Source organism: Pezoporus wallicus, unplaced genomic scaffold, assembly GCF_028554395.1.
Source record: "Pezoporus wallicus isolate ANWC-B61680 ecotype Strahan unplaced genomic scaffold, APGP_CSIRO_Pwel_v1 contig_3817, whole genome shotgun sequence".
NCBI classification, from domain to species: Eukaryota; Metazoa; Chordata; class Aves; order Psittaciformes; family Psittacidae; genus Pezoporus; species Pezoporus wallicus.
Genome location: NW_026635157.1, coordinates 12,381,094 through 12,406,493, shown reverse-complemented (window position 1 = coordinate 12,406,493; position 25,400 = coordinate 12,381,094). Strand labels below are relative to the sequence as shown.

Below are 25,400 nucleotides of genomic sequence, written 5' to 3'. Positions count from 1 at the left end.
TGAGAAAAGCTGCTTTTTTGACTACAAGTTTAAGAAAGACAAAGGTTTATTTGTGATTTTTTGTTCAACTGTTTTGCATAAATTCCCAACCTAATTCGAACCCAGAGAATAAAGCTTTTAGACTGAAGTACTAACTGCCCCTCTGAAAGGATAAAATGGATACACAGCACTGTTAAATGCAAAATAAGAAACAAGTTTGTGTTTTGACTAAGGACAGCATTTACCATGTGATTAAACTAGTAACTAGTCCTCAAGGTAATGTAAAGTCATCTTAAGTGTGAGTGGTAAACAAAAGCATAAAAATGGGAGCAAACCAGTGAAAATCGCATTTGAAATCTGACAAACTTGGAAACATAAAAATTCATTTGCTGTCATTGCAGTCTGATGTGCAACATTTATTGAAGTGCTGAAAGTGCCTTCAGTGCTTGACAAAATACATATAATCCCCATACGGCGTACAGTCTAAACCAGCTGCAGAATTCACAGGCTTCAAGTGGCAGAAGAGGAAAAGACCACTGAGGGAGCTTGCCACAAAGAAATTTAGGAGAGATTTGAAGAGCTGGAAGTTACTCAGTAGAGCAAGAACACCTTTTAGAAGGTCAGAGTTTACTTACTACTCCAGATAAGCTATAATACTAGAAAACTTCTAATACTAGAAATAATTTACTAAATTCTGTTCCACTTACTCTAATGGGAGCTCATTACAAAAAAAAAATTGCCTCTTGAAAAGTTTAAATTCCTGTTTCGTCTGTAGATGCTTGTCTGATCTCCACATCACAGATGAGGAAGAAAAATTGTGTTAAACTTGTGAACTGGTAGCTAAATTGAGTCATGTGCATTCAATATGATGCATTTGTGAGAAAAGGCTTCAAGAGTAGTTTCTTATTCTGGAGTGTACTAGTGGACAAGCTGACCAATTGTATTACCTACCTTCTAGACTTCTTTTGAAATACTGGCTATTGCTGGAAGCAGGAGTTGTCAACCTGCATGCTGCCCCAGTCCGTCAGCTTGGTGTTCATAAGCATTGGATGGGCACCTAGTAAGATCTCAGTCGCTCTATAGAGAATATTCATCTAAAGCTGGCAGGAAATTTGGCCCTGTAATTCTTAAAATCCCCCCATTCCTCTATAAATAATGTTTTTTATAATAAGCCTTGTTTTTATTCAAAATACCATGATAGGGCAAGCTGGTTTTAGTCGCTTATGAAGTGGGCAAGACCACTTCATTAGGGCTCATCCTGCTTCTTTGTTTTGATCAGAGATGTGCCTAAAGCTCTAGCTGTACTCAAGTGATATTTAAACCAACTGGCAGCAGGAGAGTGCAGCAGAGGCCACACAAGAATCAAACGCTAACTACTTACATGGCACTGGAAGCCTAGATTCCTGACATTTAACCATTTGAGCCAGCCTTAATTAAGAACTAGTGAGTATACATGAGCTGGACTTCCATCTTATGGTGCTCAGGCTACACAGTGCCTGCCTCAAGTGTGTGTCTTTTAATGTATCATTTGTACAGTGTCTAGTATTGTTTTTCCTGCTACCGCCATCCTGTTAGTGAGCTGGTGTCATCTGAACCACCTGATACTGCTTCCTGCAAGCTATGAGCTAATACTATGGCAGAACTGACTGGATTTCAAAATGGTTAGTATTAAATGACCTGCATTCCATAGTTGTATTGTAAAAAGTTTGATTCATTTTGAAATCAAAATGAGAGCCAAAATCCACTGCGGTGCACTTGTGTCATTTGAGCAAGAAATGCTGTTCCAGCAACAACACATTTCAAATGTGTTAAGTTCACAAAATCTATGTCTCGTTTTCAGCTGCAAGACAAGGATTTGTTCAGGAAGAAGGAGTGGATTGGAAAACTAAGGGAACACATGCCAGCAATGCCTAGTGCAGTACATCTTCCCATTTCCAACATGATAAAACTGGTAAAATTATGTGGCAATTCAGACCCATCCTTTGTTTCCCCATGCATGCTCTACCTGCATCTGATTCCCCTGTCCACTTACTTCAGCACATGAATTTCTTCCTTTTTTTTTCTACTTTCATTGTCTTTTCACTACAAGAAGGAGGCAGAGGGATAATCTGTATTTTTATTTGTTTAGTCAAAGGCTTATTTTAATACAAACCTCCATTGGATGAAAATGTCAATACAAAAAAAACACTCTTTTAGGCTTTTTGCAAGAAAATTATTCTTTTGTATAAATAGCATCAAATAATCTACCACTTTTATCAAGTTCATAATTTATATTAAATTTCAATATCGTTTTGAGGCAAGAGAATATCTTACTTTAAAGATCCATCAAGTAGTGTAGTTAACACCACATTTTTGTGGCACCCTACCTTCAATGAAGAGATATAGCTGAATTCACCAAAAAAGCCTGCAGAACTTTCTGATTTTCTACAGTCTGACACAGCATTAGAAGAACAGAATAGGTAAAAAAAGGTGTGAGATACAGAGGACAAAGAAGAGGAGACATGGAAGGTTTGGAGAAGATATGACGATAAGAACAGACTATTAAATACCAGGAGCAGTGCATGTCTCCAAAACACATGCGAGATGCAACTCATTTAGGAACCATCAAATACCCTTGCTGTGATATTTCTGAAAATTTGGGAATTTTCATATACTTCATGAAAAGCACTTCCATATTCAGTATCACCATGCAAAAATAACCTAAATTTTGCTATGTACCGGGCTGTTTTTTTAAAGAAGTATACGAGCTCCCATGAAGGTTTCAACTCCATGTTTTACAAATCAAAGTCCCACACACAGTATTTCCCAGCCCACAAGAATCAGTGTTGTATGGTAGCAAGTTCGTAATTTATATTTTCTGTAACCTACAGCAGTAAGCCAGTGGAGTTATATGAAGAACTGTGGTATATTTGGTAGTGGATGATAATAATGAAAGGACAATCCAATGGCAGGGTGATGGGTTAGTTCATCATTTATGGTTTCTGTCCAAATCTCTACCATTTTTACAAAAATATCTTTATCTTTTTCACCTACTTTCTCTCCTGCTCATGTCACAGTAAGTAGCTGAGCTGTAATTCTGTAATGAAAACCTCTTTAAAGATATTATCTAGATACATTTTTACAATGGAATCATGCAGCAGAATTCATTAGATGACAAAGCCTTACTCTAGTAAAGTGATGATCACACCATCGTCTTTTCCTTGCCAAAGCATTTCACCTTCAAAATGAACCAGACCGTGTTTTCTGGCTCTTAACAAGATTCCTACTACTTTATTGGAAATAGTCACGTATGTCTCAAACAGCTGCCCGAATGTTACACTCACACGTCCATCTTCTCCCACCTCTCCAGTGCTTTTGATGATCAAGCACAGCTCTTCCAGTTCCTTACCCACGTGTGACTGAGCATCTTTCCCTCTCTGCTCTGTCTGAGACCCTTCAGGGGGTCTCCCGTAGGTAGGATCTCCTCTGTGAGTATGCACAGGTTTAGATGCAAGCCTGTCCTCACTGCTGAATGGGTTCTTTCTCTGATACTCAATGTGATCCTCTGCCCAGGTCTGCCAACTTTTCCTCAAGTCACCCACCACACTGGTAGCTTTAGCACTCTGCCCTTTATCTTCTTCCATTTCTTGAAAACGTTTTATGGCACTCAAGCAGGAAAAAAATCAATGGCTGGTTGTAACTGTGGTTCCTGGGTACGCTGTCAGCTGTGAAGCAAAAACAACAGATCAGCCTGATAATTTTTGGAAGAGTTTTGCCGAAGTGAGAGGCAAGGCTGCTGAAAAACTTGTTAAACATCTGAAGATTTTATTAAGTCCACCCATAATTTTACAGCAATGAAGAAAGTAGAAGTGATTCAGCTGAAATTCAGAGCAATTTTGTAATACAGGGCAGTAAGTTACAGGTTATAGGGTGTACCACCAGTCCCACACCCCCATGCAACATGAACATAGTGCAGTACTTACTCTTCATGCAACGATGCCTTTTAAAGAACTTTATCCTTACCCCCGGCAGCCCTGTAGACTTCTGAAACAACCTGACACTGTGCTGGCTGACCTGTTCAGCACAGGCTTATTGACAGGCAAGAGAGCAAACCATTCTGCAAGAGGCACCAACCCATAGGCAGGACTGGGCAGCCTTTCTCCTGCCTGCACACTGATTAAAGGTGGACAAACCCACACTGTGCTGATGAGGTTCCCACACACGACAGAAATTATTATCTGCAGAAAATAATATCTGGAGCTGTAACGCCAATATATGATGGGACCAGGAAGATTTTCCTCATCAGACACTGAAGAGAGAAGTAAAAATCCAGTTAGTTAGCTTAGCACCGTCTGCAATGCCCTATGTAGTGAAGAAAACCAAATCAGAACAGATAGTTCTCCCTTAAAAGGCTGTGCTGCACAGCCATGTCTGACTACTAAAACCTACAGGCAGGCTGCTAGCAAGGGAGCTGCTGCGCATGGGATTATGAGTACTTCAACTATCTGTACAGTATGTAATTATTCCCATGAATTAGGGACAGACTTTCATATGTACCTATAGAGATCCAAATGTGTTATAACCATGTATTTGATGGATCGTATCCTTCACCTGTTGGAATAGACACATTGGAGTTTCCCTACAGCATATTAGTAGAGCTGCTAATTTTCTTACAGATATTCAGAAATAAAATAGAGGAGTAGTGCTGGCTTTTCTATGGGGAAATAGAAATACAATTTCTGAACAATTTAATAACTGAATTATAGATCAGGTATGTCTTTTAAAAGCATTGTGTTTTTTTTTGGTAAGGTTTCTTATTTGCCTATATACATATGTAGCTGCTGTTGCATATGAACCCCATGAACAGCTAGAGAGATCTCCCAGAGTTCCCTAGCAGAACATGCAAGTTTCAGTCAAACAACACTCATGTTGCCTTTGAGTCTAGAGAAGTGCATGGGGTGAGCTGGAGATGGCAACACAATGGCTGCGGAAGACAACAAAGAACAACAAGCAGCAGCACACATGAAATAACAGCTTTTCATAGTCCTCCCCTTTTAAATTGAAACTCATGGCTGCCATATGATCCTGTTATATTTTTTGTGAGAGGAGGGTGGTTAATTCTAGCTTCCTGGATAAATCTGAATTTGAGTAATTACATTTTACATCCTTAAAATTCCCTTGAAGGCTAAAAAGAGTAATTTTTTTTCTTCCTTTCCCTCCCTAAAACAGCTATGTAATGTTGTCAACATGGCTCCCCAAACCCACACTAACAAACTACATGATTCTCCTCAGTGGCAGTACAAGTCTATGTTAAGTTTACAAACACAGCATCTAAAAAGCACTTTGTTTTTATGTCAGAATTAAATACTCTTCAAGTCTTACTTATTAACATACATATACTTTCAAATTGTCCTGAGCAGCACATAAAGACTGCCAGTGATTTTGCATGGATCCTCAAGACAAAAGCAGGAAAAAACAGGACTTCACTTAAATTCTCTGGAAAACAGGCATTCACCTTCTGAGAGCAGACAGTGTTTATCTAGTGTTCTCTAGATAAAGTAAGCAAGTCTCAAAGAGATTCAGCTTAACCAGTAACAAATACTCCCTTCTAAGGGGTTTCTAAAATGGGAGCTATACAGCTAAGACATTTAAAGGGAGACAGACTGGAAAAATAAAAGCAGACTTCTTCCACTACATGCCTTTCAGCAATCTCAGGGTTTTGGAAGCAACCTCAGACACATGGGGTTTGTCAGCAGTTCAGTGTTTATTGCTGGGTCTCCACACTCAGCTGCTGAGGTGAACAGTTCTGATCCATATCTACCTCTTTCTCGTCTAGGGAAGTTCACATTTAGATTGTTTTCTTGTCAATGGTCACAGCTAAAGCTTCACAGCAAGCCTGAGTTTTGATTACTGCAGGAAAACAGAACAGGAGAAGCTGCAAAATGAGATTATGGAGGGCCATAGAGAACACTGCCCATGCAGGGCTCACAGGTCATCAGCAAAATCTTAGCCATAGGAAAAAAAAAAAGGCTGTCTAAAAATCAGCACAGAAAATACAGAACATGAATTCAGCACTGAGCTGGCCTCATCCTAATAAAAAGCTTAGTGAAATCTGGATAAACCAAACTTTTCAGCTCAGCGTAACACAGAGAGCAGTATGGGATTATAGCTAGCAAGTCCAAATGTTAATAAAACAATAGATGCAATATGAAGACCTGTTTGGTTATTTTGAGCCCCTGTTGGACAGTCACATCTCTCTCTGCCCCTTTACCGGGAATCTGTCTCTATCTGCTCTTACCCCCACGCCGCCGGAGCTGACCTCCCTCCCCTGGAAAAACGGACGTGACCCCTCTGGCGCCTGTTAATTCTTGGTGTTATTAACGACCTGCTCTACCGAGGGAGGGCTCTGCCCGGGGCAGGCGAGGCCGCAGTTGCGCGGACAAGGGTGCGCGGCCCGAAACGGCAGCCTTCCCCCGTGACTAGTACACATGTATTTATTTACTTCTTTATATACCGGTACCGCTGCACTGACAGGTGACGTAAGTTAAAAAAAGAGTGAGAAGGAGGTGAAATAAGCAGTAATTAATTAAGACCGAGAGCCGTACTTTATCCTGTCCCCGCGTCGCGGCTATTGCCTCCGCACCCGGCGGAGCCGCACAGCGGAGTCTATTGGTCCCATGCCCCTTACCGGTAGCTGTGGTGGGGTTGGTAACACCACCTTCCCCCAGAGGCGGGCAAGCTCCTCCCGTCGCTCCCGCCTCTCCGGCTCCCGCCGCGGCGCTGGGCCCGCCCGGCAGCGCATGCGGCGTGGGGAGGCGGGGAATGGCTGGACATGGCGGTGCGAGCGGTATCGCTCCGGCGGTACTTGCTGCTGCTGGCGCAGGAGCACCTCGAGTTCCGCCTGCCGGTGAGCACCTCGGTGGGTCGGGGCTGGGGACTGGGCCCGGAGGAGTCGGCCTGTTGTGGTGGGGGACGAGTGAGTCTTTGCCCTCGGGAGCAGCTCCGGGCGTGCCCGGTCCCGGTGGAGCCTCGCCTCTCCTCTCCTCCTGCTAGAGCCGCCTGGCTTGGGAGCGCGTGCGGCTGCCGGGCGAAGGGCGCCAGGGGTCCTTCGCTTTCCGCGTCCTGTGTCAGGTGGTCCTGGGCGCGGGGCTACCCCTTCGGCCTTAGCGGGAGGTGGCTTCCTCCTCCTGGTTCAGCCTCCATGGAGTGTCTCTTCATGGTCCCTTTAAGGCAGGACTTTCCTTGCCGCTTTTAAAAGCCTTTGGAGCTAGAAGAGGTTGCCAGCAAGTACCAGGGGCTTCGGATCAGAAATGGGAACTGGTAGGGAAAACTTTGTTTACAGAAGTGTTTTTAAAGTCTTGTGGTGACTTTTTTTGTTTTTAAACTATGTATCTGCTGTCACTGGCATAGTGTGGGTACATAAATGGTTGGTGCTGCCCTGGCAACAGGTAAGATCCTCTCTGACCCAGTCACTGATGGAGCTGTGTGGGGCAGGAGGGGCCAGATGTCTTTATTGGGGTGCAGCTAGGATGGGGCTTCCCTGAAATGTCTGCCTCGCAGGCCGGGAGCTAATGGAGGTCTCCAGTGCCTTGGCTGGAGTCCTGGTCACAAGCCACCCTCCTCAGAGTCTTACTGACGGCACCGAAGGCTGCTCGCTTCTGGCTTTCGATCCTGAGTATTGGTTTCCGTGTGGTCAGAAGGGTTTGTGCCACTCTGGCTGACACAGGACCAGTGAGCCGACCCTGTGTGGTAGGATGGCAGCGCACAGGGTGCGGAAGCCAGCAGGTCCTGCTGCCTCGAGTTCTGCAGTCTGCTTGCCATGGACGTGTTTATGCCTCTTGGCTGCAAATTTTGTGGTGCAGAGTTTGTTTGCTGTCACCAAATTGGTTTCATCTTACTGAGCGGTATTCGCAGAAATCACGTAAAACAAAAAAAAAGTAACATCTGAAGCTCCCTGCTATTCTTTGTGAGGTCCCAATGTTTTTTTCTGCACCCTTGGTGAATGTTTGGTTTAACATAACACTCAATTTATGGGTTTATAAGAAAATCCTCTGATTTGGAAATTTAGCTTATGATTTGTTTTTTTCCCAGGATGACTTAGTGTTACTACACTAAGAAAATTTTGGTACACTAAGAAAATTTTGGTACCCTAAGCGCTCCACTGGGCACCGTCTTGAAGAGCTAGTAACAAGATATCCAGGGTAGTGTGCTGTTGTTTAAAGTAGTGCTGAAATGCAGTTATTTTGTTAGAATTGGTGGGTCATCCTGACACGTTTTTAAATGCTTAATGTGTGTTGCATAATTTGTTTTCATTATTTTTCATGCTTTTGTGCATACTTTTTTTTTGCTGTCTGCTTTGTGGGACTGGAACACGAATTTGTTTATGATCAAACCAATTTTTCTTTAGGCAAAGTCTTTAAGTAAAAAAAAGATGATCCATATGTTTTGGGGGTTTTTTCTTTTTCTTTTTTTTTTTTTTTTCCCCATGAAGGTTGTAGTTCTATTTGGTTGTTCCAGGAGCTCCATTTCCCTTTTCTTGTACTCTGGTGACTGCTCAGCCATACGTTTGGCTTTGTAATGAGCAGCATTAGGGACCTGATTTGTCTGAAACATAATGAAACAAGCAAGGACAGACTTTCTTAGCAAGATCCAGCTGCCTGATCTCCAGCTGTAGCACACCTGCATATGGGATACAAGAGGCCTGCTTTTCTTCTGGTGATGGTGCTGGATCACAACAGCACAAGGTGGTGGTTGAAGCCAACATTTGTGGTTAAGTGTCTGTAGGATGAAGTTCCATGTTTCTTATTTCTTAGTCGATAGGAAACTGTGCTCCATAGTCAGGGATTTCTCTTTGGTTGGGTCAGATACTGAGGGCTGACATTGGGCATCCTGATTCCTTTTCCAGCACACAGTGTCTCTGATGGACAGGTGGGTGCATGTCAGATGTTCACTTACCAGCATTTTCTGGCAGATCTGTTCCGGTGCTTCACTGTCCTTACTTTTGTAAGGATCTTCCCAACCTCTCATCTGCAGCACTGCTGTCATCCGAAGCCAGTGCTCTCATCTCCTCTTCGTAAATGTCAAAAATATTACCTTCTTTTATCAGCAACCTTTATGTGTGTAGAGGTCATGTTTGCATTTCTTTCCAAGCCTTTTCTCACAGGTCGTGATTTTTATGCTTCTCTTTGTTACTTTGCTGTAGATAATATTACTAGTAGTGTGTGGAGATGCCGGTGATACCGTATGTAAAATCTCAGGTGCTTTTTCTATCCCAGTACCATACAACGAAATAGCTGCGCATAAACTTCTATTCTCTTAGAGCAGACCTTCCAGTGTTTTCTTATGTCCTTTCTATGCAAATGGAAACAAATAAGGCAGTGTCAGTTTCATTAGCAAATTTACAAATGCTCAATTTCATTTACTTTGGAAAATTAATGACTTAATTTACTTGGGGAAAGACACCTATGGAAGAAAACTGCTGAGATACCCATAAAGCCAAGAAGTAACAGAAAAGGAATTGATGCTCAGTGCTGGGCCTGGCCCTGGGTCAGTGTTACTGGTGAGACATGGCTTTTACATGAAAGTCTAAAAAATATTTGAAGAATAGAATAATTTTGTAAGAGAAATGTTGTGAGAGACTGTTTTTCCAGGAGAGTCTAATTTTTTTTCAGTTCATGAACAGTACATAAGAGCTGAATTTAATTGTAAATCTCTGCTCTGTCCACACATCTATGTTGAATGTTTCACTGTCAGTTCCCACAGTTAGTTGGTAATAAAAACTGTTCATTCTTCTGTTGCTATCTCTAATGTTTTGCTTGTAATTCCTATGGAGGTCACCATCTGCATTAGAATTTATGGCATGCTGATTTTTTTTTTTTTTCCCTTTCCTTTCTTTGAAACATTAATTAATGCTTCTAAAAACTGACCTTTGTATTTTCACTTTAGGAAATAAAATCTTTGCTCTCACTTCACGGTGGACAGTTCAGCGGTGAGCAGGAAATTCGTGTAAATGTAAGTGAGAACTTAATATTTTACTTGAGTGCAGGTATGGTTTGCAAGTATGATTTTTGTAGTATTTTTATTAAATGCGGGTAGCTGAATAAATTTGGAATTTTCTGAGGGAAATAAGGAATCTTCCAAAACCAGTCAATTCTAAAATTCAGTAAAGACTCGGGACTGAGTAAAAGATGCATGACATGCACCTCAGAATGGCTTAAATTCACGGTGTGAAAGGAGGCAGTGCCACCTGCTGGGAGGCTCTCCTGCCTTCTCGGAATATCCGAGCCACGAAATCAGTCAGCAGCGGCTTGAATTTAGTGTTTTGACTAAGTCAGTGATGCAGCGTATCTGGAAGAGTGAAGCTAGGAAGAGCTATGATTGTGGTCTTGGTGCTTACTCAGAGAACATTACTAAGTTTTACTTACTGCTTGTGCATAATGAGGTATTTTGAGTCTTTAGAGGATGAATAATCTAGAGAAGCATAAATAATAGTATTTTACCAAGTCAAAGATGCAGTGGGAAAATGGAATACCTACTCATTTCTCAGACACTGAAGCCAAGTATACATGTTTGTCTCAAATTAAAAGTTTTATGTTCTCTGCACAGTTCACCTGTTTATCTATTTTTAAAATCTTCAGCATGCATGTTCTGTTTTTATAGCACAGAATCATGTAGTTTTGTAACTCATGTGACATCCTCCAGCTCGGTGTTTGCCTCAGTTATCGTCTCTTTATTTCAGTCTCCATTTTGGATTCTCAGTATTCCTTCAGAAGAGATGGCAAGGGGACTGATGAAACGGACAGTATGTGCAAAGTAAGAGGTGAAAAATCTTGTAAATGGTAATGTAGGTGGTGGAAAATTGTTCATATATATATGTATATAAAATTAGTACTAATTTTGTATAGAGTCTTAAGCAGTCTCTGATTACTTCTAGAATTGAGAAGGCATTACTGGAGCCTATGGGACTGATTGTGTAGCATGCCCATTCTCTACTTAGTGTACAATCAGTGCAGGATCTTGAAAGGGTGTCCTTCAATTCAGAGCCAGTACTTGACCTGTAGTGTCACAGTGTTTTAGTTGCCTTGAGTACTGTTTAGTTACTGGCTTGTTTTAAAATATGTCTGAAATCAAAAGTTAAAGCTAGTGATATGTAAAAAAAATGAAAATCCTGTTTGGAAGGGAAAGGTTGTGGACCTTCCTAGTGCTGGTAGGGCTCAGAGCCCTCAGCCCAGACTGCTGCAGCAGAGGTCTTTCTAGAAAATTCAAGACCACAGGAATATGCCACAGTGTGATTGCTCCAGCTGCTTTTGGTCCTTTTTAGAGATGTCTGAATAACATGCTTTCTGTTGAGGCTTGAGAGATACCTCAGAGGTATGGTTCAGAATGAGAAACATGACTGTGGTATGGCTCTGTGACCATACTAAGTCTGTGCTGTCTTGTTCAGAGTTAGTTTGGTTGCCTCTGTGCAGTGTCACATGGTCCCTGTTGAGTGTTGTTTGTGTCAGATGTTCAGTTCTACCTACAATGATGCGGGCTGTCCACTCTTGCCTAAAGAAACCCCATGTATACAAAATTGTCTTTATGACAGTATATTTCCAATGGAGAAAAGCTGTAGTGTACTTCAAAAAGCAGCCATAGATGTCTAAAGAAGTTTGCAGATGCTCCATATGCCATGCTCTCTCAGCTAATGTATGCTTATCTGATGTAGAAAGCGTAACAGGTCCATATTTTTCTTACTGACCTATTACTGGCTGTGGGGAGATATGTTCATTTTAGAGTAAGATTGCTGAAGCATCTCCATTTCATCGCTAATAAAAATTAGAAGTTCTGAAGCATACATTTATCTAAACAAAATCTTCCCAACATTTTGTGTTGTTTTTTTTCCTCCCCCTGGCTACACATGTAAATGTAGAAGTAAGAAGCAGGCCTGATAGAAGAGTTTCTCCAAAAGTTGAATAAAATTAAAAGATTCAGTTCTCTGATAGCCTATGCTGTCAGCATTTTCATTGCTTTGTCTATAAATATAGCTTAAATTCTCACAGTGGATGAATCAGATGCTTTCATTAAAAAAAGACACTGCAAAAAAGTACTCTCTTTTTCAGGGTAGGGTGCAGGTTGGAAATATAGCCTTAATTTACTCAGGAAAGGATTACTTTAACAAAATTATCACTGGGCTTTGGTATCTGTTGTTGTCACTTAGTAAAATGTAGTTCTGTTTTTGTTTGAGTGAGCTAAATCTTTGAACATCCTTTGAAAAGGTGCTCCATAGCATTCTAGACCTTAAAGACTGTGTTTATAGCGTGTTGCAAATGTGCATATGAGTGTCTAACAACAAATGTCATGACATTAGGATTCCTGCACTAAAAGGTGTTTTTTTTTCTTTGATATGGAAAGGCCACTTGGTTGGGATATTTGAATGCTGGGGGAGAGGTCTGTGATGTAGTGTTAGCCTTCATTACAGTAGCATCAGTTCTCTTATCTTCAAGGCAATACTTAAAGCTGACATTAAGAAAACGGACAAAATAAGATGACGGTATTTCAACATCTCAAAATGTCAAACATCATAACCACATCTTGAAATGGGACAGAACCTCTGAGATGTGAAACTATGTCTTGCATATAATGACCATTTGTGTTACTCCAGGGAAGCGTAACACTGCTCTTGACCTTTTTCAGCCTTTGCTTACCTCATCAAATTGGTAGGTGCAAATGGATTTTGTCTCATTTGCTGATATCACTGTGTGCTAGAAAAAGGTCTGGTGGTAGCCAAGGGTACTAAGACTGAAATTTACGTTTTAGTACATGTTACCAAACAAAAAAGCATAGTTGAAATACCACCTTGGGAATAAAATTAAGTGTGTCCTGTTACAAATAAAACCTAAGCATGTGCTAAGAGTGAATTTCAGCAATCCATGAAGCAAAGCCTAAGTACATTGTCCAAGAAGATTAAAAGGAAGAAGTAACTGTAAGGTATTTCTGTCCCTCCACATTACTGCACTCTTAAACTTTGTAATTTCAGATCTATATTTGAACTGTGGGGTCATGGAAGATCTGCAGGAGAGCTCTATGCATCTTTGAAGAACTATCCAGTGGACAAGATGGTATGCTTATAAAGCATGTGGATAAAATGGTTCCTTACTCATAGCATGTTTTGGGTTGGAAGGGACCTCAAAGATCATCTAGTTCTACCCCCTGCCACAGGCAGGGACACCTTCCACTAGATCAGGTTGCTCAAAGCCCTGTTCAACCTGGCCTTGGGCACTTCCAGGGATGAGGCAGCCATAACTTCTCTGGGCAACCTGTGCCAGTGCCTTGGCGCCCTCACAGAAATTAAAGAATTTCTTCCTAATATCTAAATCAATCCTCTGTCAGTTTAAAGCCATTCCCCCTTGCCCTGTCACTACATGCCCTTGTGAAAAGTCTCTCTCTAGCTCTCCTATTGGCCTGCTTTAAGCACTGGAAGCTGCTCTGAGGCCTCCCTGGAGCCTTCTCCAGGCTAAACAAGGCCAGCTGTCTCAGCCTGTCTTCATAGGAGAGGTGCTCCAGCTCTCTGATCATCCTCTTGGACCTCCTCTGTACTTGCTCCAACAGGTTCATCTCCTTATGTTGGGGGGCCCCAGAGCTGAACCCTGAGGTGGAGTCTCACGAGAGCAGAGGGGCAGAATCACTGCCCTTGACCTGCTGGCCACAGTCTTTTTGATGCAGCCCAGGATATGGTTGATTTCTGGGTTGCGAGCAGACACTGAAGCTGGCTCATGCAAAGTTTCTCATCAGCCAACACTCCCAAGCCCTTCTCCTCAGGGCTGTTCTCAATCTGTTCTCTGCCCAGCCTGTAACTGTGCCTAGAATTGTCCTGACCCAGGTGCAGGACCTTGCATTTGGCCTTATTGAGCTTCATGAGGTTTGCAATGGCCCATCTCTCAAGCATGTTAGGGTCCCTCTGGATGGCATCCCTACCCTCCAGGATATCAGCCAAACCACACAGCTTGGTGTCATCAGCAAACTTGCTGAGGGTGCACTCAATCCCACTGTCACCAGCGAAGATGCTGAACAGCACCAGTCCCAATACTGACCCCTGAGGAACACCACTTACCACCATCTCCGCTTGGACTTTGAGCTGTTGACCACAACTCTTTGAGTGTGGCTGTCCAGCCAGTTTGTTTTCCACCGTGTGTCCATCCATCAAATCTATGCCTCTCCAGTTTAAAAACAAGGATTTTGTGCAGGACAGTGTCAAACACTTTGCACATGGTCAGGTAGGTGACATCAATTGCCCTGTTCCTATCCACCAATGCCATAGCTCCATTGTAGAATTGTAGAATGACCAGATTTGTCATTAAAAATGCACTGAAGCTGTACAAATGAAAGTGTCTTTGCTTCTTTTTCAGCTTCCATATCTGCAGTCAGACTCTACTTACAAAATACATATTCATACATTTAACAAAACACTGACTCAAGCACAGAAAATAAAAAAGATAGATGTAAGTAGATGTTTAAGAAATCTTTGACATTTAATTTCATCTGTTCATGTTGTTCTTAACTCCATGCTATCTGTATATTTAGTTTTTGTTTTCCTGAAGGTCTTAATGCAGTTTATGGCTTATGTCTAATAAGCTCTGAATGAGATCTTTGTGTCTGAATTAACATTCCCTCAAAATTCACTACTTTGTTTTTTGTTTTTTTTTTTTTTCTCTGAACAGACCACATAAGGCATATGTAAAGACAAATACCACTGCTGATTTCAGCCCAGTGTCCTGGGAAACTAAAGCTTATTGCCCAGAGCTATAGGATTCAAGTGGTTATAGTGTTAGGTGCTAGGTGTTTAGAAAATCTGTTACTTGATCTCCATCTTAGGTGTTTATTGTTGTAGAATGTGGAACAAGTGACTTAAGTTGCAAGCTGTGGGCTCATTTTCTGTTCTGTGCTTGTGCTCCTGTCTACACTTGTGCTCTCCTAACTATATCAGTATTTTAATTAGACTGTTTTTCTAAATTACTGTTAGTTTTTGCTCTCCCACATTTTATTTTAGCACCTATTTAGTCTATGTACTTAATTTACTGAGACTGAAATTATCTGTATTCATAGTAGCTGCCCTTTCCTGTTTGTTCAGTTTTTGTGTGCATGAAGTAATGCTGACTGTGTAAATTGGTGTAGCTGCACATTACTGAAATTTTAAATTCCATTCTTCATCATCACTGCAACTTGAAAATTGTATAATATATACAGCTCATTTATTCTAAAGTTGGATTCTCTTCAGTTAATAAAAACCATAGTTCCTGATATCTAATCCTTAATCATTTGAGCTATCTTTAGTTACAAGAGAAAAGATTTTGTAAATCCAGAGAAAATTGAGAATGTATCATATTCACAACTGTGGTTTATTTTTTTCCGTTTTATTTTTTTTTGGGGGGTTGCATCTTGAAAAGGTTTGACCCTGTTACTTTTTAATTCTGTTTTATTTTGTTGTACAGGCCCTTGAATTTCTGCCGTTCAAAGGAAAAGTAAATTTAAAGAAACCAGAACACATCTTTTGGATTTTGGAAGATTATGGAATGGACCCTAATAATGTTCCAGAGGAGCCTTTTCACCTGTATTTTGGTAGATGGGTGCGTGAGTATGCTTGCTTCGCTTCTTGCCAGCCGTTAGATGTCTGCTTATATATGTGTCTAAGACCTGACAGTGATTTTTAAATGCTTCAACAGATTGCAGATGGCCAAAGAGAACTTATTGAGCCCTACAGTGTGAAAAAGAGACACTTCATTGGAAACACGAGCATGGATGCCTGCCTGTCTTTCATTATGGCAAACCATGGGAGAGTAAAACCCAATGATGTTGTATATGATCCATTTGTGGGAACAGGTATATATTTGGTTTTCTTCTACTGGTGGGAAAAACTGGGGATTGTGTTACTGTTTGCACCACACTTTTCCTGGTGCAGTGGCTTCTGGTGCTCGACTAGTAATTGAGATGATACAAAAGCAAAATGGTGATTCTAAAATTAATGTTTTGTTAACTTGAAAGGGATTTTTGGGGAAGGAGACCAACTTCAGAAAATGTAAGCAGTTTATTTTACACTTCTGATAAGTCTGTCTTCACTGTATTACTTTATGTAACATGTCTTAAAACACCACTTTGTGGTTGTCATGGACTGCTTAAGGCAACCAAGTGACCAAAAACTGGTATTTGGCTAGAGTGCTCCCTGCAGCTGCTTTCAGAATGTTACAAGGAGCAGCATTTGTGGAGGTGGCTTTTTAGAGGAGTGCTGAGGGCATTTCTGAGCATATAACACAATATGGCAATAGTTAGGTTATAGCATTCAAGATAGCGATCACTTCCCTGTACCATCATGTCTGGTCTTCAGGATAATGCTCACGCAAGTTATTCGCCCCCAGCTGAACTTTTCCTAGTTGAGCCGGGAGGGGGAGCTCTTATTCCACATATTACTCTCTGTGTGGCATAGGCGCTCTTTTTGCCTAAGGGAAACTCAGCTATTTGTAGGTGAAATAGAAGATCTATTGTGTCAGCTCCTGCCGTATAATCATACAACTGCATATTATCTTAAGCTACTGATAGCCTTTGTTATGCTTTTGGAGATACTACTATGTTTCTGACCTGGATTTGCTAAACTTTGATCAAGAAGGTGACATGTGAGACACGTACAATGAAAAATACTTACATTAATAGGAGGATGAAGAGAATTTGCTGTGGAAATCACTGCAAGAGAAGTTAGGGGGAGGGAACACAACACTATAGTGTCACTAGTAGGACAAATTTATATTAGTATGTGGCTTCTTTGTACCGTAGAAAACCGACCAGGGATATAATATTTTCAGAAACATGAGGCTTCTGTGAACTGTATGTTTTTCTCTTAAATTCTTGTTCATTTATGACCTGTTTTTCTGCATGCACCATAATGTCTTACAAAATTTCCTCCTCTTTGTTCTTGTGTTCCTTGTAGATGGGTAGTACTCTTCGAAAGGTTGACGAAAGTCCTCTGCCTCTTTTCTAAGCAGATTGTTTCATTTTGGTATCTATGGTTTTGTATCTTTTTACAAAAATCTGTTAAACTTAAAACACAAAATTCTCTGAGAGTGTTTATTTCCTTGGAAGTGAAAATTGAGGAAAAGAAAGGAAGCGTAAATCACATTGAAGTGGTGAAGCTATAGAAATGCAAGATAAATGTTAATAAATGCAAGATAAATGTTAAGAGGTGTTTCAGTTCCGAAGGTAGCATATGCAAAATTCTCCTCAGATTGCCTAATGATTTCAGTTGCAGTTTTTGTGGGTTTATTGTATGAGACATCTGGACTATATTGGCTTGATATTTAAGTGTACTTTGGGAAGTTGGAGATACTGGGTAGTACACCATTTGTCAGTAAAGTGTATTTATAACTAAACAAGTAAACAGTAGCCTTTGCCATCTACTTTTGGTGGGTAAACCCCAGGAATTTCAGTTGTCTCTTGAGGTCCTTTAGAGGATTTTCCAGATTGTCAGTGCAACAGTGCCCTGGCACTGTAATTCTGTGAGATAGTTAAGAGTTGAGAGCGATGCAGTGAGTTTGAGCAGATGGGTTTGGAAAGAACATACATTCAGGATTTGAGGAGCATTTTGAAGATTTCTTTATGGTGCAACTTTTAATACCTGGCTTGGCTTCTTCCTGGCTTTTATGCTGAAAAGGTTAATAGTACCAAATTAGAATGGCCTAGCAAGATGGTGCTTGCTTGTTGGAAATAAACTGTTTTTGCTGTCTGAGCCAACACAAATCTTCCACATTTGTGTAAGAGTGGGCAATTGGAATTTGTCCTTGGAATAAAAGGTGCTTTTGGCCAGGCTGGTTTAGGAGACTTGAGTCCCCTTTTTTGTAAAACAGAATTGGGCTGGCTAGGATTGGTTTTGAGTTGTAAAACAGAATTTCTATAAACTGTTTAGATATCCTTTCCTCAGTGTTGGGCAGAAGAAAACCTGGAGGTTTCTGGAAGAATAAATGATGTGTTTTACCTGAATGCTTTGTACTTTCTCCTAGACAATCTATTCAGGATAGCTCAGTAAGCTTGTTGTTTATACCTTTGAAAGATATTTGTCCCTACTTTGCCGATTCGTGATACTGCATAATTGCAAATGACAGAAATGTTTTCTTTGACATCCTGGAGGATAGTGGTATGACCAGGGCCCCACCTGTGCTGAAGAGATGAGGGAAATAGAGTAGGATAGAAAGGTGTGAAGTTCTGTGCCACCATTATTCTGCTGATAATCACTGGGGAGACAGTGATTCACTGATTAACCCTTTGATTGCATTTCTTTTGTCCATAGTAGGTCAAAGGGCTGGCCATGTTAGAGTTTTAAGTATTCATGTACCTTCTGTGTGAGCACAATTGAGCTAGTACCACCTGAAATTTATTAAAAGCTGTAAATTCATGTTTTCGTAACTAAAACCCTTTTTTCCTCTGTGATTAAAAACATTCTTAGATGGGCAAAGTACTTTCTTCTTACTTTTTTTATAGGACTGGGTGGTATGACATACTTGAGGTCAGGGCTAGCTAAATTTGTCTTGACCCTCTGGAGGTACTGCCCATCTGTTCTGAGGGATTGCAGCCAAGAAGGGAAATGGGTGACTCCTCTGGGGTGAGTAACCTTGCTTTTCCCTGATCCATTTCACAACAAAAAGCAGAGGAATTCTTTTTGGTTTTCTCCCTCACCTTCACTTTTGGTAAAGTTCATTAGCACCCTGTGTAGGAATTTTCTAGTGCCCGGGACAGGGATTTTAGCCTGTGCATGCAGGGCATGTTAGGGATTTGTCAGTGCTCAATGGGTGGCATGGAGCAATGCTGCCATTTGAGATGCCACTCCACGCTGCAGTGAAAGGGAGTCACCTGCACAGCAAGCTTGCTTGCTCAGCCCTTCGTCCTGTAGCAGTCATCCCTTTTATTTTAGCAGGATTGTTTGTATCCATAAGCAGCTGACATCAGTAGTGTGGGGTTCACAGCCTTGTTCTCATTAATTCATCATGTGAACTGCATACCTCCTTATTAACAACTTGACAGCACAGCTCTTTGATAGTCTCCTGCTGTCCGTCCATTTTTTCATTTGAACGCTGTTAAAGAGACAAAATAATTTGCTCTTTACTGTGGGCTGTTCAATCATTGCCAAATTTCAAGGGGAAATCACACGTACTTTTCTGGCTTTTTGTTTTGTTTTTAATTAGGAAAGCAGATCACTATAGTAATGTTTAATAAAATAGTTTAGTTCCAGGGTGAGCATGCTGATAAATACACTGACAAAATAGGCAGCATACTCACAGAAAAATGCATCTCAATATTGTTTTCGCACAGCAAAACAATCAGAGAAAACTTTTTGATGTTGCTGTTTACGCTGGAAATATTTAGAAGATTCTTGACCATTGCTTCTTACTCAGGGAGTGGCCAAAATCAACAACAGGATTGATTTTAAACAGAACTAAGGAGATGGACTTTGAGAACAGATGTGGTAGAATTGCCATTTGTTTTGTAATGATTTTTCTGACAATTTGGATTTTCTAACAATTTGAAATTTTGCTCCTTGCCAGGTAGAATTAAAAGTTTCAGTTCATGTAACGATTAAAGGATCTTACTGTCTCAAAATACAGAAAACCGTAAGCAAGCTCCTAAGAACAGTCTCCAGCAGACAAGGGACTTAGTGTTATTAAGTGCTATTAGCTCTGGTTATAGTTGCATTGTGATTCTAAGTGGTTGGTAGTTTTAGTTTGATATTTTTTTTCTTTTTCTTTTTTTTTTTTCTTGGGTCTAGCGTTGGGTGTAGTGTGCTGCTACTGGTGTAAACTCCTGAAGTTCCCGAGAAAAAAAGTCCTAGCACAGGTAACATTTATGGCAGCAGTTTATATTTTTCCCCTATTCTCCTCTTTATAGGTGGCCTTCTAATCTCCTCAGCACACTTTGGAGCATATGTTTGTGGTACCGATATAGATTACAATACAATCCATGGATTAGGTATGTTGCATATTTCTAAGCCACAGAAATCTTACTCTCTGGAATTTAAGAATACTGATGGTAGTGGATAATACTTAGTGGATTTTAAAGCAACATCAATTTCACAGGATTTATTTGGTCATGGTTATTTTTATTAACTAATTTATATGTATCCTAGTTAAGCTGTTCTCTTACTTAATCAGGAAAGATTTAATAAAAGGAATAATAAAAACCAAAACAAGGTTCCAAGTAGTAGTTACAACAGCTGTGTGCTTTCTTTGTCTGTGATGGGGGAAACTTCTATTCTAACCCAGGAAGATTAATCCCATTCTTACTTCTCTGAAAGACTCCAGTGCGAATTATATCTGAGTCATTGGACACAATTATGACTGATGTATAGTGAGAACATCATACAAACTAGCATTATTATAAATACATTTTTAGATACCCTGTGCAGATGGTGCTGTACAATTTGTCATGTATTTTCATTATTCCTTGTTACTTGTGAAGTTTATCACAAGTATTTGTGACAGTGAGTAGAATAAGTCAGGAGATAAACCCTGGTTTTGAATGTTACAGTTACTTTCCTTTAAATTGAATCAGAGTTTCTGAAAGCGTTTCCTATAAAATAGTTTGTTGTTGAGTATGGGTTTTTTTCAGTTCCATGTGCTTCTCCCCTCAGGCAAAGCAACCAGAAAGAACCAGAAATGGAGAGGGCCAGATGAAAATATCAGAGCTAATCTCCGACAGTATGGTTTAGAGAAGTATTACCTTGATGCACTAGTTTCTGATTCTTCAAGACCAATATGGCGAAAAGGGATGCTGTTCGATGCGATCATTACAGATCGTAAGCTTGTACTTACTGCTTTTTGTTGCCTGATAACAGTGACTAAAAGATTATTGCCTATGTACTTTGAATTAATGTGTTGATGAGTGCTCAGGCCTCAGTTTTCATATTGTGAAAGTTGACTGTTGAGAGCAGCACTGTGGAAATCTGCATTTGACATCTCTGCATTTATTTTAAGGATAGTTACAGATGTGTAACAAAGTTGGCTATAATACTTTCTTCTATGGACAGCATATTTGCCACTAGAAATCAATATGGTTGAAAATCATCCTTCAAGGAAGTCTCATTCAGTAAAGGCATAACTTTACTGATGCACAGAGACTTGTTAACAGGATGATCCGTGTTGCTGTTAAGATTTGAATTGCAGCACACTGGAATTGGCCATGCAGCTCTGATGGACTTCTGGAGACTTAAGTGCTTATTGGAATGTTTCCAAGAAGAAAGTTTTAGTGCATGTCTGATACACGTAACTACTAGGCACACTAGCAGTTTGAAAGGATCCTTCACTCTTTTAGAAATCTTTTGTACTTAACTCCATTTGTTATGCGTGAGAGGGAGTAGAGGCTAAGAGAATAAATAAAAGACCTTGATACATCAATTCTGATCTCTGGTGCTGGCTGTTATGATGACACATTCATATTAATGAGAATATAGGGAGTGCAGCTTTGTGGGTTGCCTGCTAATTTTTATTTGGCAATAAGGCAATGTAGCATATTAATACGACTTAGAACTAAGTTTGTGAATTGTGTCACAACTTCTTCATTTGCAAAATGGTTATATTGGTGCTTCCATGATGCTGACAAAAGACTCGCACAACCAGATGTGTTCAACATGAAGTATATTATGCTATTGGAAATGTGTAAAAATGCAAAAGAAAAAGCCATCTCTGGCTTTTATTACCTGTCTTACCATTTCTGTAATGTGTTGGAAAGAAATTCCAATATATATCATTTCATTTTGAAAAATATATAGCTAAGTGCTACAGGGGAGATGTTTGTGTCTGTCAAAAAAAAGATGAGATTGTTAGTCACATATTGGAAAAGTAAGGAATATCTTTTAATGAACAAAACAGGAAAGCATTGTCCTTTGTAGAGCAGTAAACACCTAGGCTGCTAGAAGTGCCTTACAGCTGAAGGGCTTTCTTTGAAACAGTTTTAAAGTAACCTTTTTGAGCAAGGAACTTCTAATAGATCTTGAGGAAATTACCATGACCGACTTCTACTTTGTAAGAGCTTTTGTATAAGCCGCAGTTTGTGCACTGTTGTGTATGTCTAATGTAACTGTATGTTATTTGAACAAAGAGTGAGGTTCTCATCTCTGCATTGTGTGTTTGCTTTGTATAGCACCATATGGTATCAGAGAAGCTACTCGCAGAACGGGTTCACAAAAGGAAACAGTTAAGACAGCTGAAAGAAGGTAGGTGAGCTGTCTTGTCTGTTGTAGAATATAAATGTCTTCATGGAAAGGCAGTCACAATTTTAGAATCTTTATTATTTCTTGCTTGCCCATCAGCAGTTAAAAAAAAAAAAGGTAGTAATAATAAATAAAGAACAAAAGCTCATTCTGCTGTTTGCAAAATTAGCATGTCACTTCCTGAAATCCTCTTGGTTTTGTTCTCCCTGCTTATCATTTGCTTGTGTTCAGATTCCAAATCCTGTTTCTCTTTGAGCCATAATTGCCTTGTGTTTCCTATTCTTAAAGTTCTCTTCAGTCTATGCACAATGCAAAATCAGGCTAAAATAGAGTAACTCCATTTTTTTATTTTTTATTTTACCTTAGCCTTCTTTCTTGGATTTCCACAGCTCCTTTCTCTTCAGAGATAACATATGGCTTCTCCGCTGCCTGGCCTTCCTTGTCTACTGTCTTTTACTCTAAATTGCCCTTAAGAAAGGGACTGTACAAAATAACTATTCCCAGTGTGCTTATGAGTCTTTGATTTCCATGAGCACTAAAGACGATAGTCTAAAGACCCAGTAGGGAATTTGGGAAGTCATATTCCTCATATTAGAAGCTGTATAGAAGTTGTACTCCTATAGTTTTGCAAATCACAGTGCTATTCTGTGTAGTTTTTTGGGGTTTGGTTTTTTTCAATTAAAAATGTAGGTTTTACCTGAGCTTTTATGTTTACACTTGTAAAATTTTTTTGTTTAGCACAGAAAATCACCTCTTCGTTTCATCCAGTTATCATCTGAGTGACATCTTTTTTGACCTATTGAAGTTTGCGGCAGAGTATTTGGTGATGGGAGGAAGATTAGTTTACTGGCTGCCGATATACAGGCCTGAGTATGTATTCTTATTTCTGGTATGTAGAACCATAGAATTATAGAATGGTTTTGGTTGGAAGAGATCTTAAAGCTCATCTAGTTACAATGACCCTGCCATGGGCAGGGACACCTTCCACTAGACGGTTGCTCCAAGCCTGTCCAACCTGGCCTTGAACACTGCCAGGGATGGAGCAGCCACAGCTCCTCTGGGCAACCTGTTCCAGTATCTCACCACCCTCACAGTGAAGAATTTCTTCCTAATATCCAATCTAAATCTCTTCTCTTTCAGTTTAAAGCCATTGCCCCTTATCCTATCTTCACATGGCCTTGTAAAAAGTCTCTTTCCAGCTTTCTTGTAGGCCCCTTTAAGTCTTCTCACTGTGCTTTCTTTTGGGGCATAGTGCAGCTGGAACTTCCACAGTACTAGCACTTAAAAGAAGTGCTCAGACTTCATATTTTACAATTTCATATAAGGGAAAGCAGATTTTTAAATAAGGTTTTTAAATGGAGATAATTCCTTACTATTACCAAAAAGAAAAAGCCTTCACCTGTCCTTGTAAATGCACGTCTAATGGGTTGTGGTTTAAACTTCAAAAATTAGTTTCAAGGTGCAGATAGATTTCTAAGATAGTAGCAAGGCTGTTATTAATATGTGTTTCTAGTAGAGTAGTTGATAGAGATGCATGACAAGGTCCTTTAAGAGAACATTCTTGGCTCTGGGGCTTGTCAGTAATAATTTGTCTTTCTTCTGAGAAATCAAAAGCCAAGTGACCAAGAGAATGGCAGTGAGAGGCAAGAAGCACAGGGGAGCAGCCCTGTTAAGGATGAGAGAGGCCAGCAGATGCTGTCCGCTCAGTAGTGCGGCCTGAAATTAAAACTGGGTTTAAAAAGGGATACATCTGTTTGCATACTTCAGCATCTCTTATCTAAGGTTTGGGGGAGGGGGGGGATTGTGGTTTTATTTTTTCCAAAAACTGTTTCACAGTGAAGTGACAGTAGCTGTTTCTAAGGTGTAGATGTGCTCTGAAGGTAGCTTATGTGATGTCATGTGTTTTTATGTGCAGTCATACTATACTTACAAGGTGGTTGTTGTCCCTGGTTTCACCATGGAAATGTCTTGTGACAGCCCTACATGTAATTATCACATGCAGTTTTGAAAATTTGGAAGTCAAAAGTATATGCTTCCCTAACAGAAGAATGCAGTAGCTTGCATTTTTTTTAGTGATAGAATTGGTATCATAAGCTTTTTATCTTGTAAGAATATTCACAAACAAAATAGTGAATGCCATTAACAGTATTATAGCTAATTGTTTCAAATGTCTGGCTGTATCTGCTTAACTCTGACTGAACATGTGTGGTTGTGAGTTCTTAGATTGCCATGTCAATAACCTTTGTTCAGAATTACTGAGTTTATTCTCAAAATAGCAGAGTTTGTCAAAATACCGGAGCTTTTTGTCTGCTCATTGAACATGGGTAAGAGGATGCTTCCTCAGTACAGCAGTATAAAGGTTTAACTTTCGAGAACTAGGAACTGCATGTTCTGGTTCTACTTTAGTTGCTGTTTTGGGGAGGTCAGCTCTCTGAAGCTCTAGTTGGGTTGCCTCTTAAAAAGTGAATTTGTACATACAACTGAAATACTGAAGTCCCTATATTTGCACAGAATGTTAGTATAGTCACTTTAATTTCAGCTGTCATGATGAATATGGGAACAAACATCAGGTACTTGGGGGGGAAGGCAAGATACTGTCTACTAATATGTAGCATTATCAGATATTATTTGGCAACACCTGCCATCAGATTCATGTGTTATTTGAGATCTTGTATATTACCTTAAATTAAAAACAAAGTTACTATATTTCTTACTTGACAATGTTCTGAGTTTTACCTGAAAGAATGTAGAAATATATGCATTGATGCTAACAGACAAGGCCTTTTAACAAAGTGATAATGATCTCTCCCTCTGTAAGATAGCATCTCACTCCAAAGTTTACTCTTTCAATCTGACATTGAAATCATTGTTGAGTCTAAATTCTTCTAATTCCTTTGCAGTCAGGCTTTTATGTGGTCATGAAGAGAAACTTTTTACGATGTTGTGGCAGTTGCCTGCCTTTGTAAGAGAAAGAGGCAGTTTGGTGGGTAATAGATGCATCAAAAGTCTTGTCTAACAGAAAAAAACAAGTTGAGAATTAATTTGATTCTCCTTTGTCAAAAGCATGTTCTGACTTACCTAGCAGAAGTAGTGACTTGATTACATACATGAGAAGTAACTGAAAGGTTGTTTTGAGATATGCAAATTTGGGAACAAAGCAAAGAAGTAGTACTGCTTGGGGTTTTTCCAAATTTCAAGTCTGTATTTGGTATTGTCTCTC

General features: G+C 40.1%; 1 protein-coding gene across 4 annotated transcripts in view; it reads left to right on the top strand.

Moving 5' to 3' along the window:
* Positions 1 to 25,400, top strand: part of LOC130599089 (tRNA (guanine(10)-N2)-methyltransferase homolog) — a 46,427-nt gene that overhangs the window by 8,316 nt on the left and 12,711 nt on the right. The window contains exons 1-11 of one of the 4 annotated variants that reach the window (XM_057409251.1): positions 6,731 to 6,865; positions 9,904 to 9,969; positions 10,697 to 10,770; positions 12,977 to 13,058; positions 14,346 to 14,438; positions 15,429 to 15,563; positions 15,660 to 15,816; positions 19,861 to 19,941; positions 20,603 to 20,767; positions 22,111 to 22,183; positions 22,919 to 23,050. In XM_057409251.1, the coding sequence (XP_057265234.1) occupies positions 6,791 to 6,865; positions 9,904 to 9,969; positions 10,697 to 10,770; positions 12,977 to 13,058; positions 14,346 to 14,438; positions 15,429 to 15,563; positions 15,660 to 15,816; positions 19,861 to 19,941; positions 20,603 to 20,767; positions 22,111 to 22,183; positions 22,919 to 23,050 (1,133 nt within the window). In that variant the 5' untranslated portion in view covers positions 6,731 to 6,790. Of the gene's footprint in view, positions 1 to 6,730; positions 6,866 to 8,619; positions 8,887 to 9,903; positions 9,970 to 10,696; positions 10,778 to 12,976; positions 13,059 to 14,345; positions 14,439 to 15,428; positions 15,564 to 15,659; positions 15,817 to 19,860; positions 19,942 to 20,602; positions 20,768 to 22,110; positions 22,184 to 22,918; positions 23,051 to 25,400 lie in introns of those variants that run through there. The other 3 variants (XM_057409256.1, XM_057409274.1, XM_057409266.1) reach the window with 3 other exon arrangements.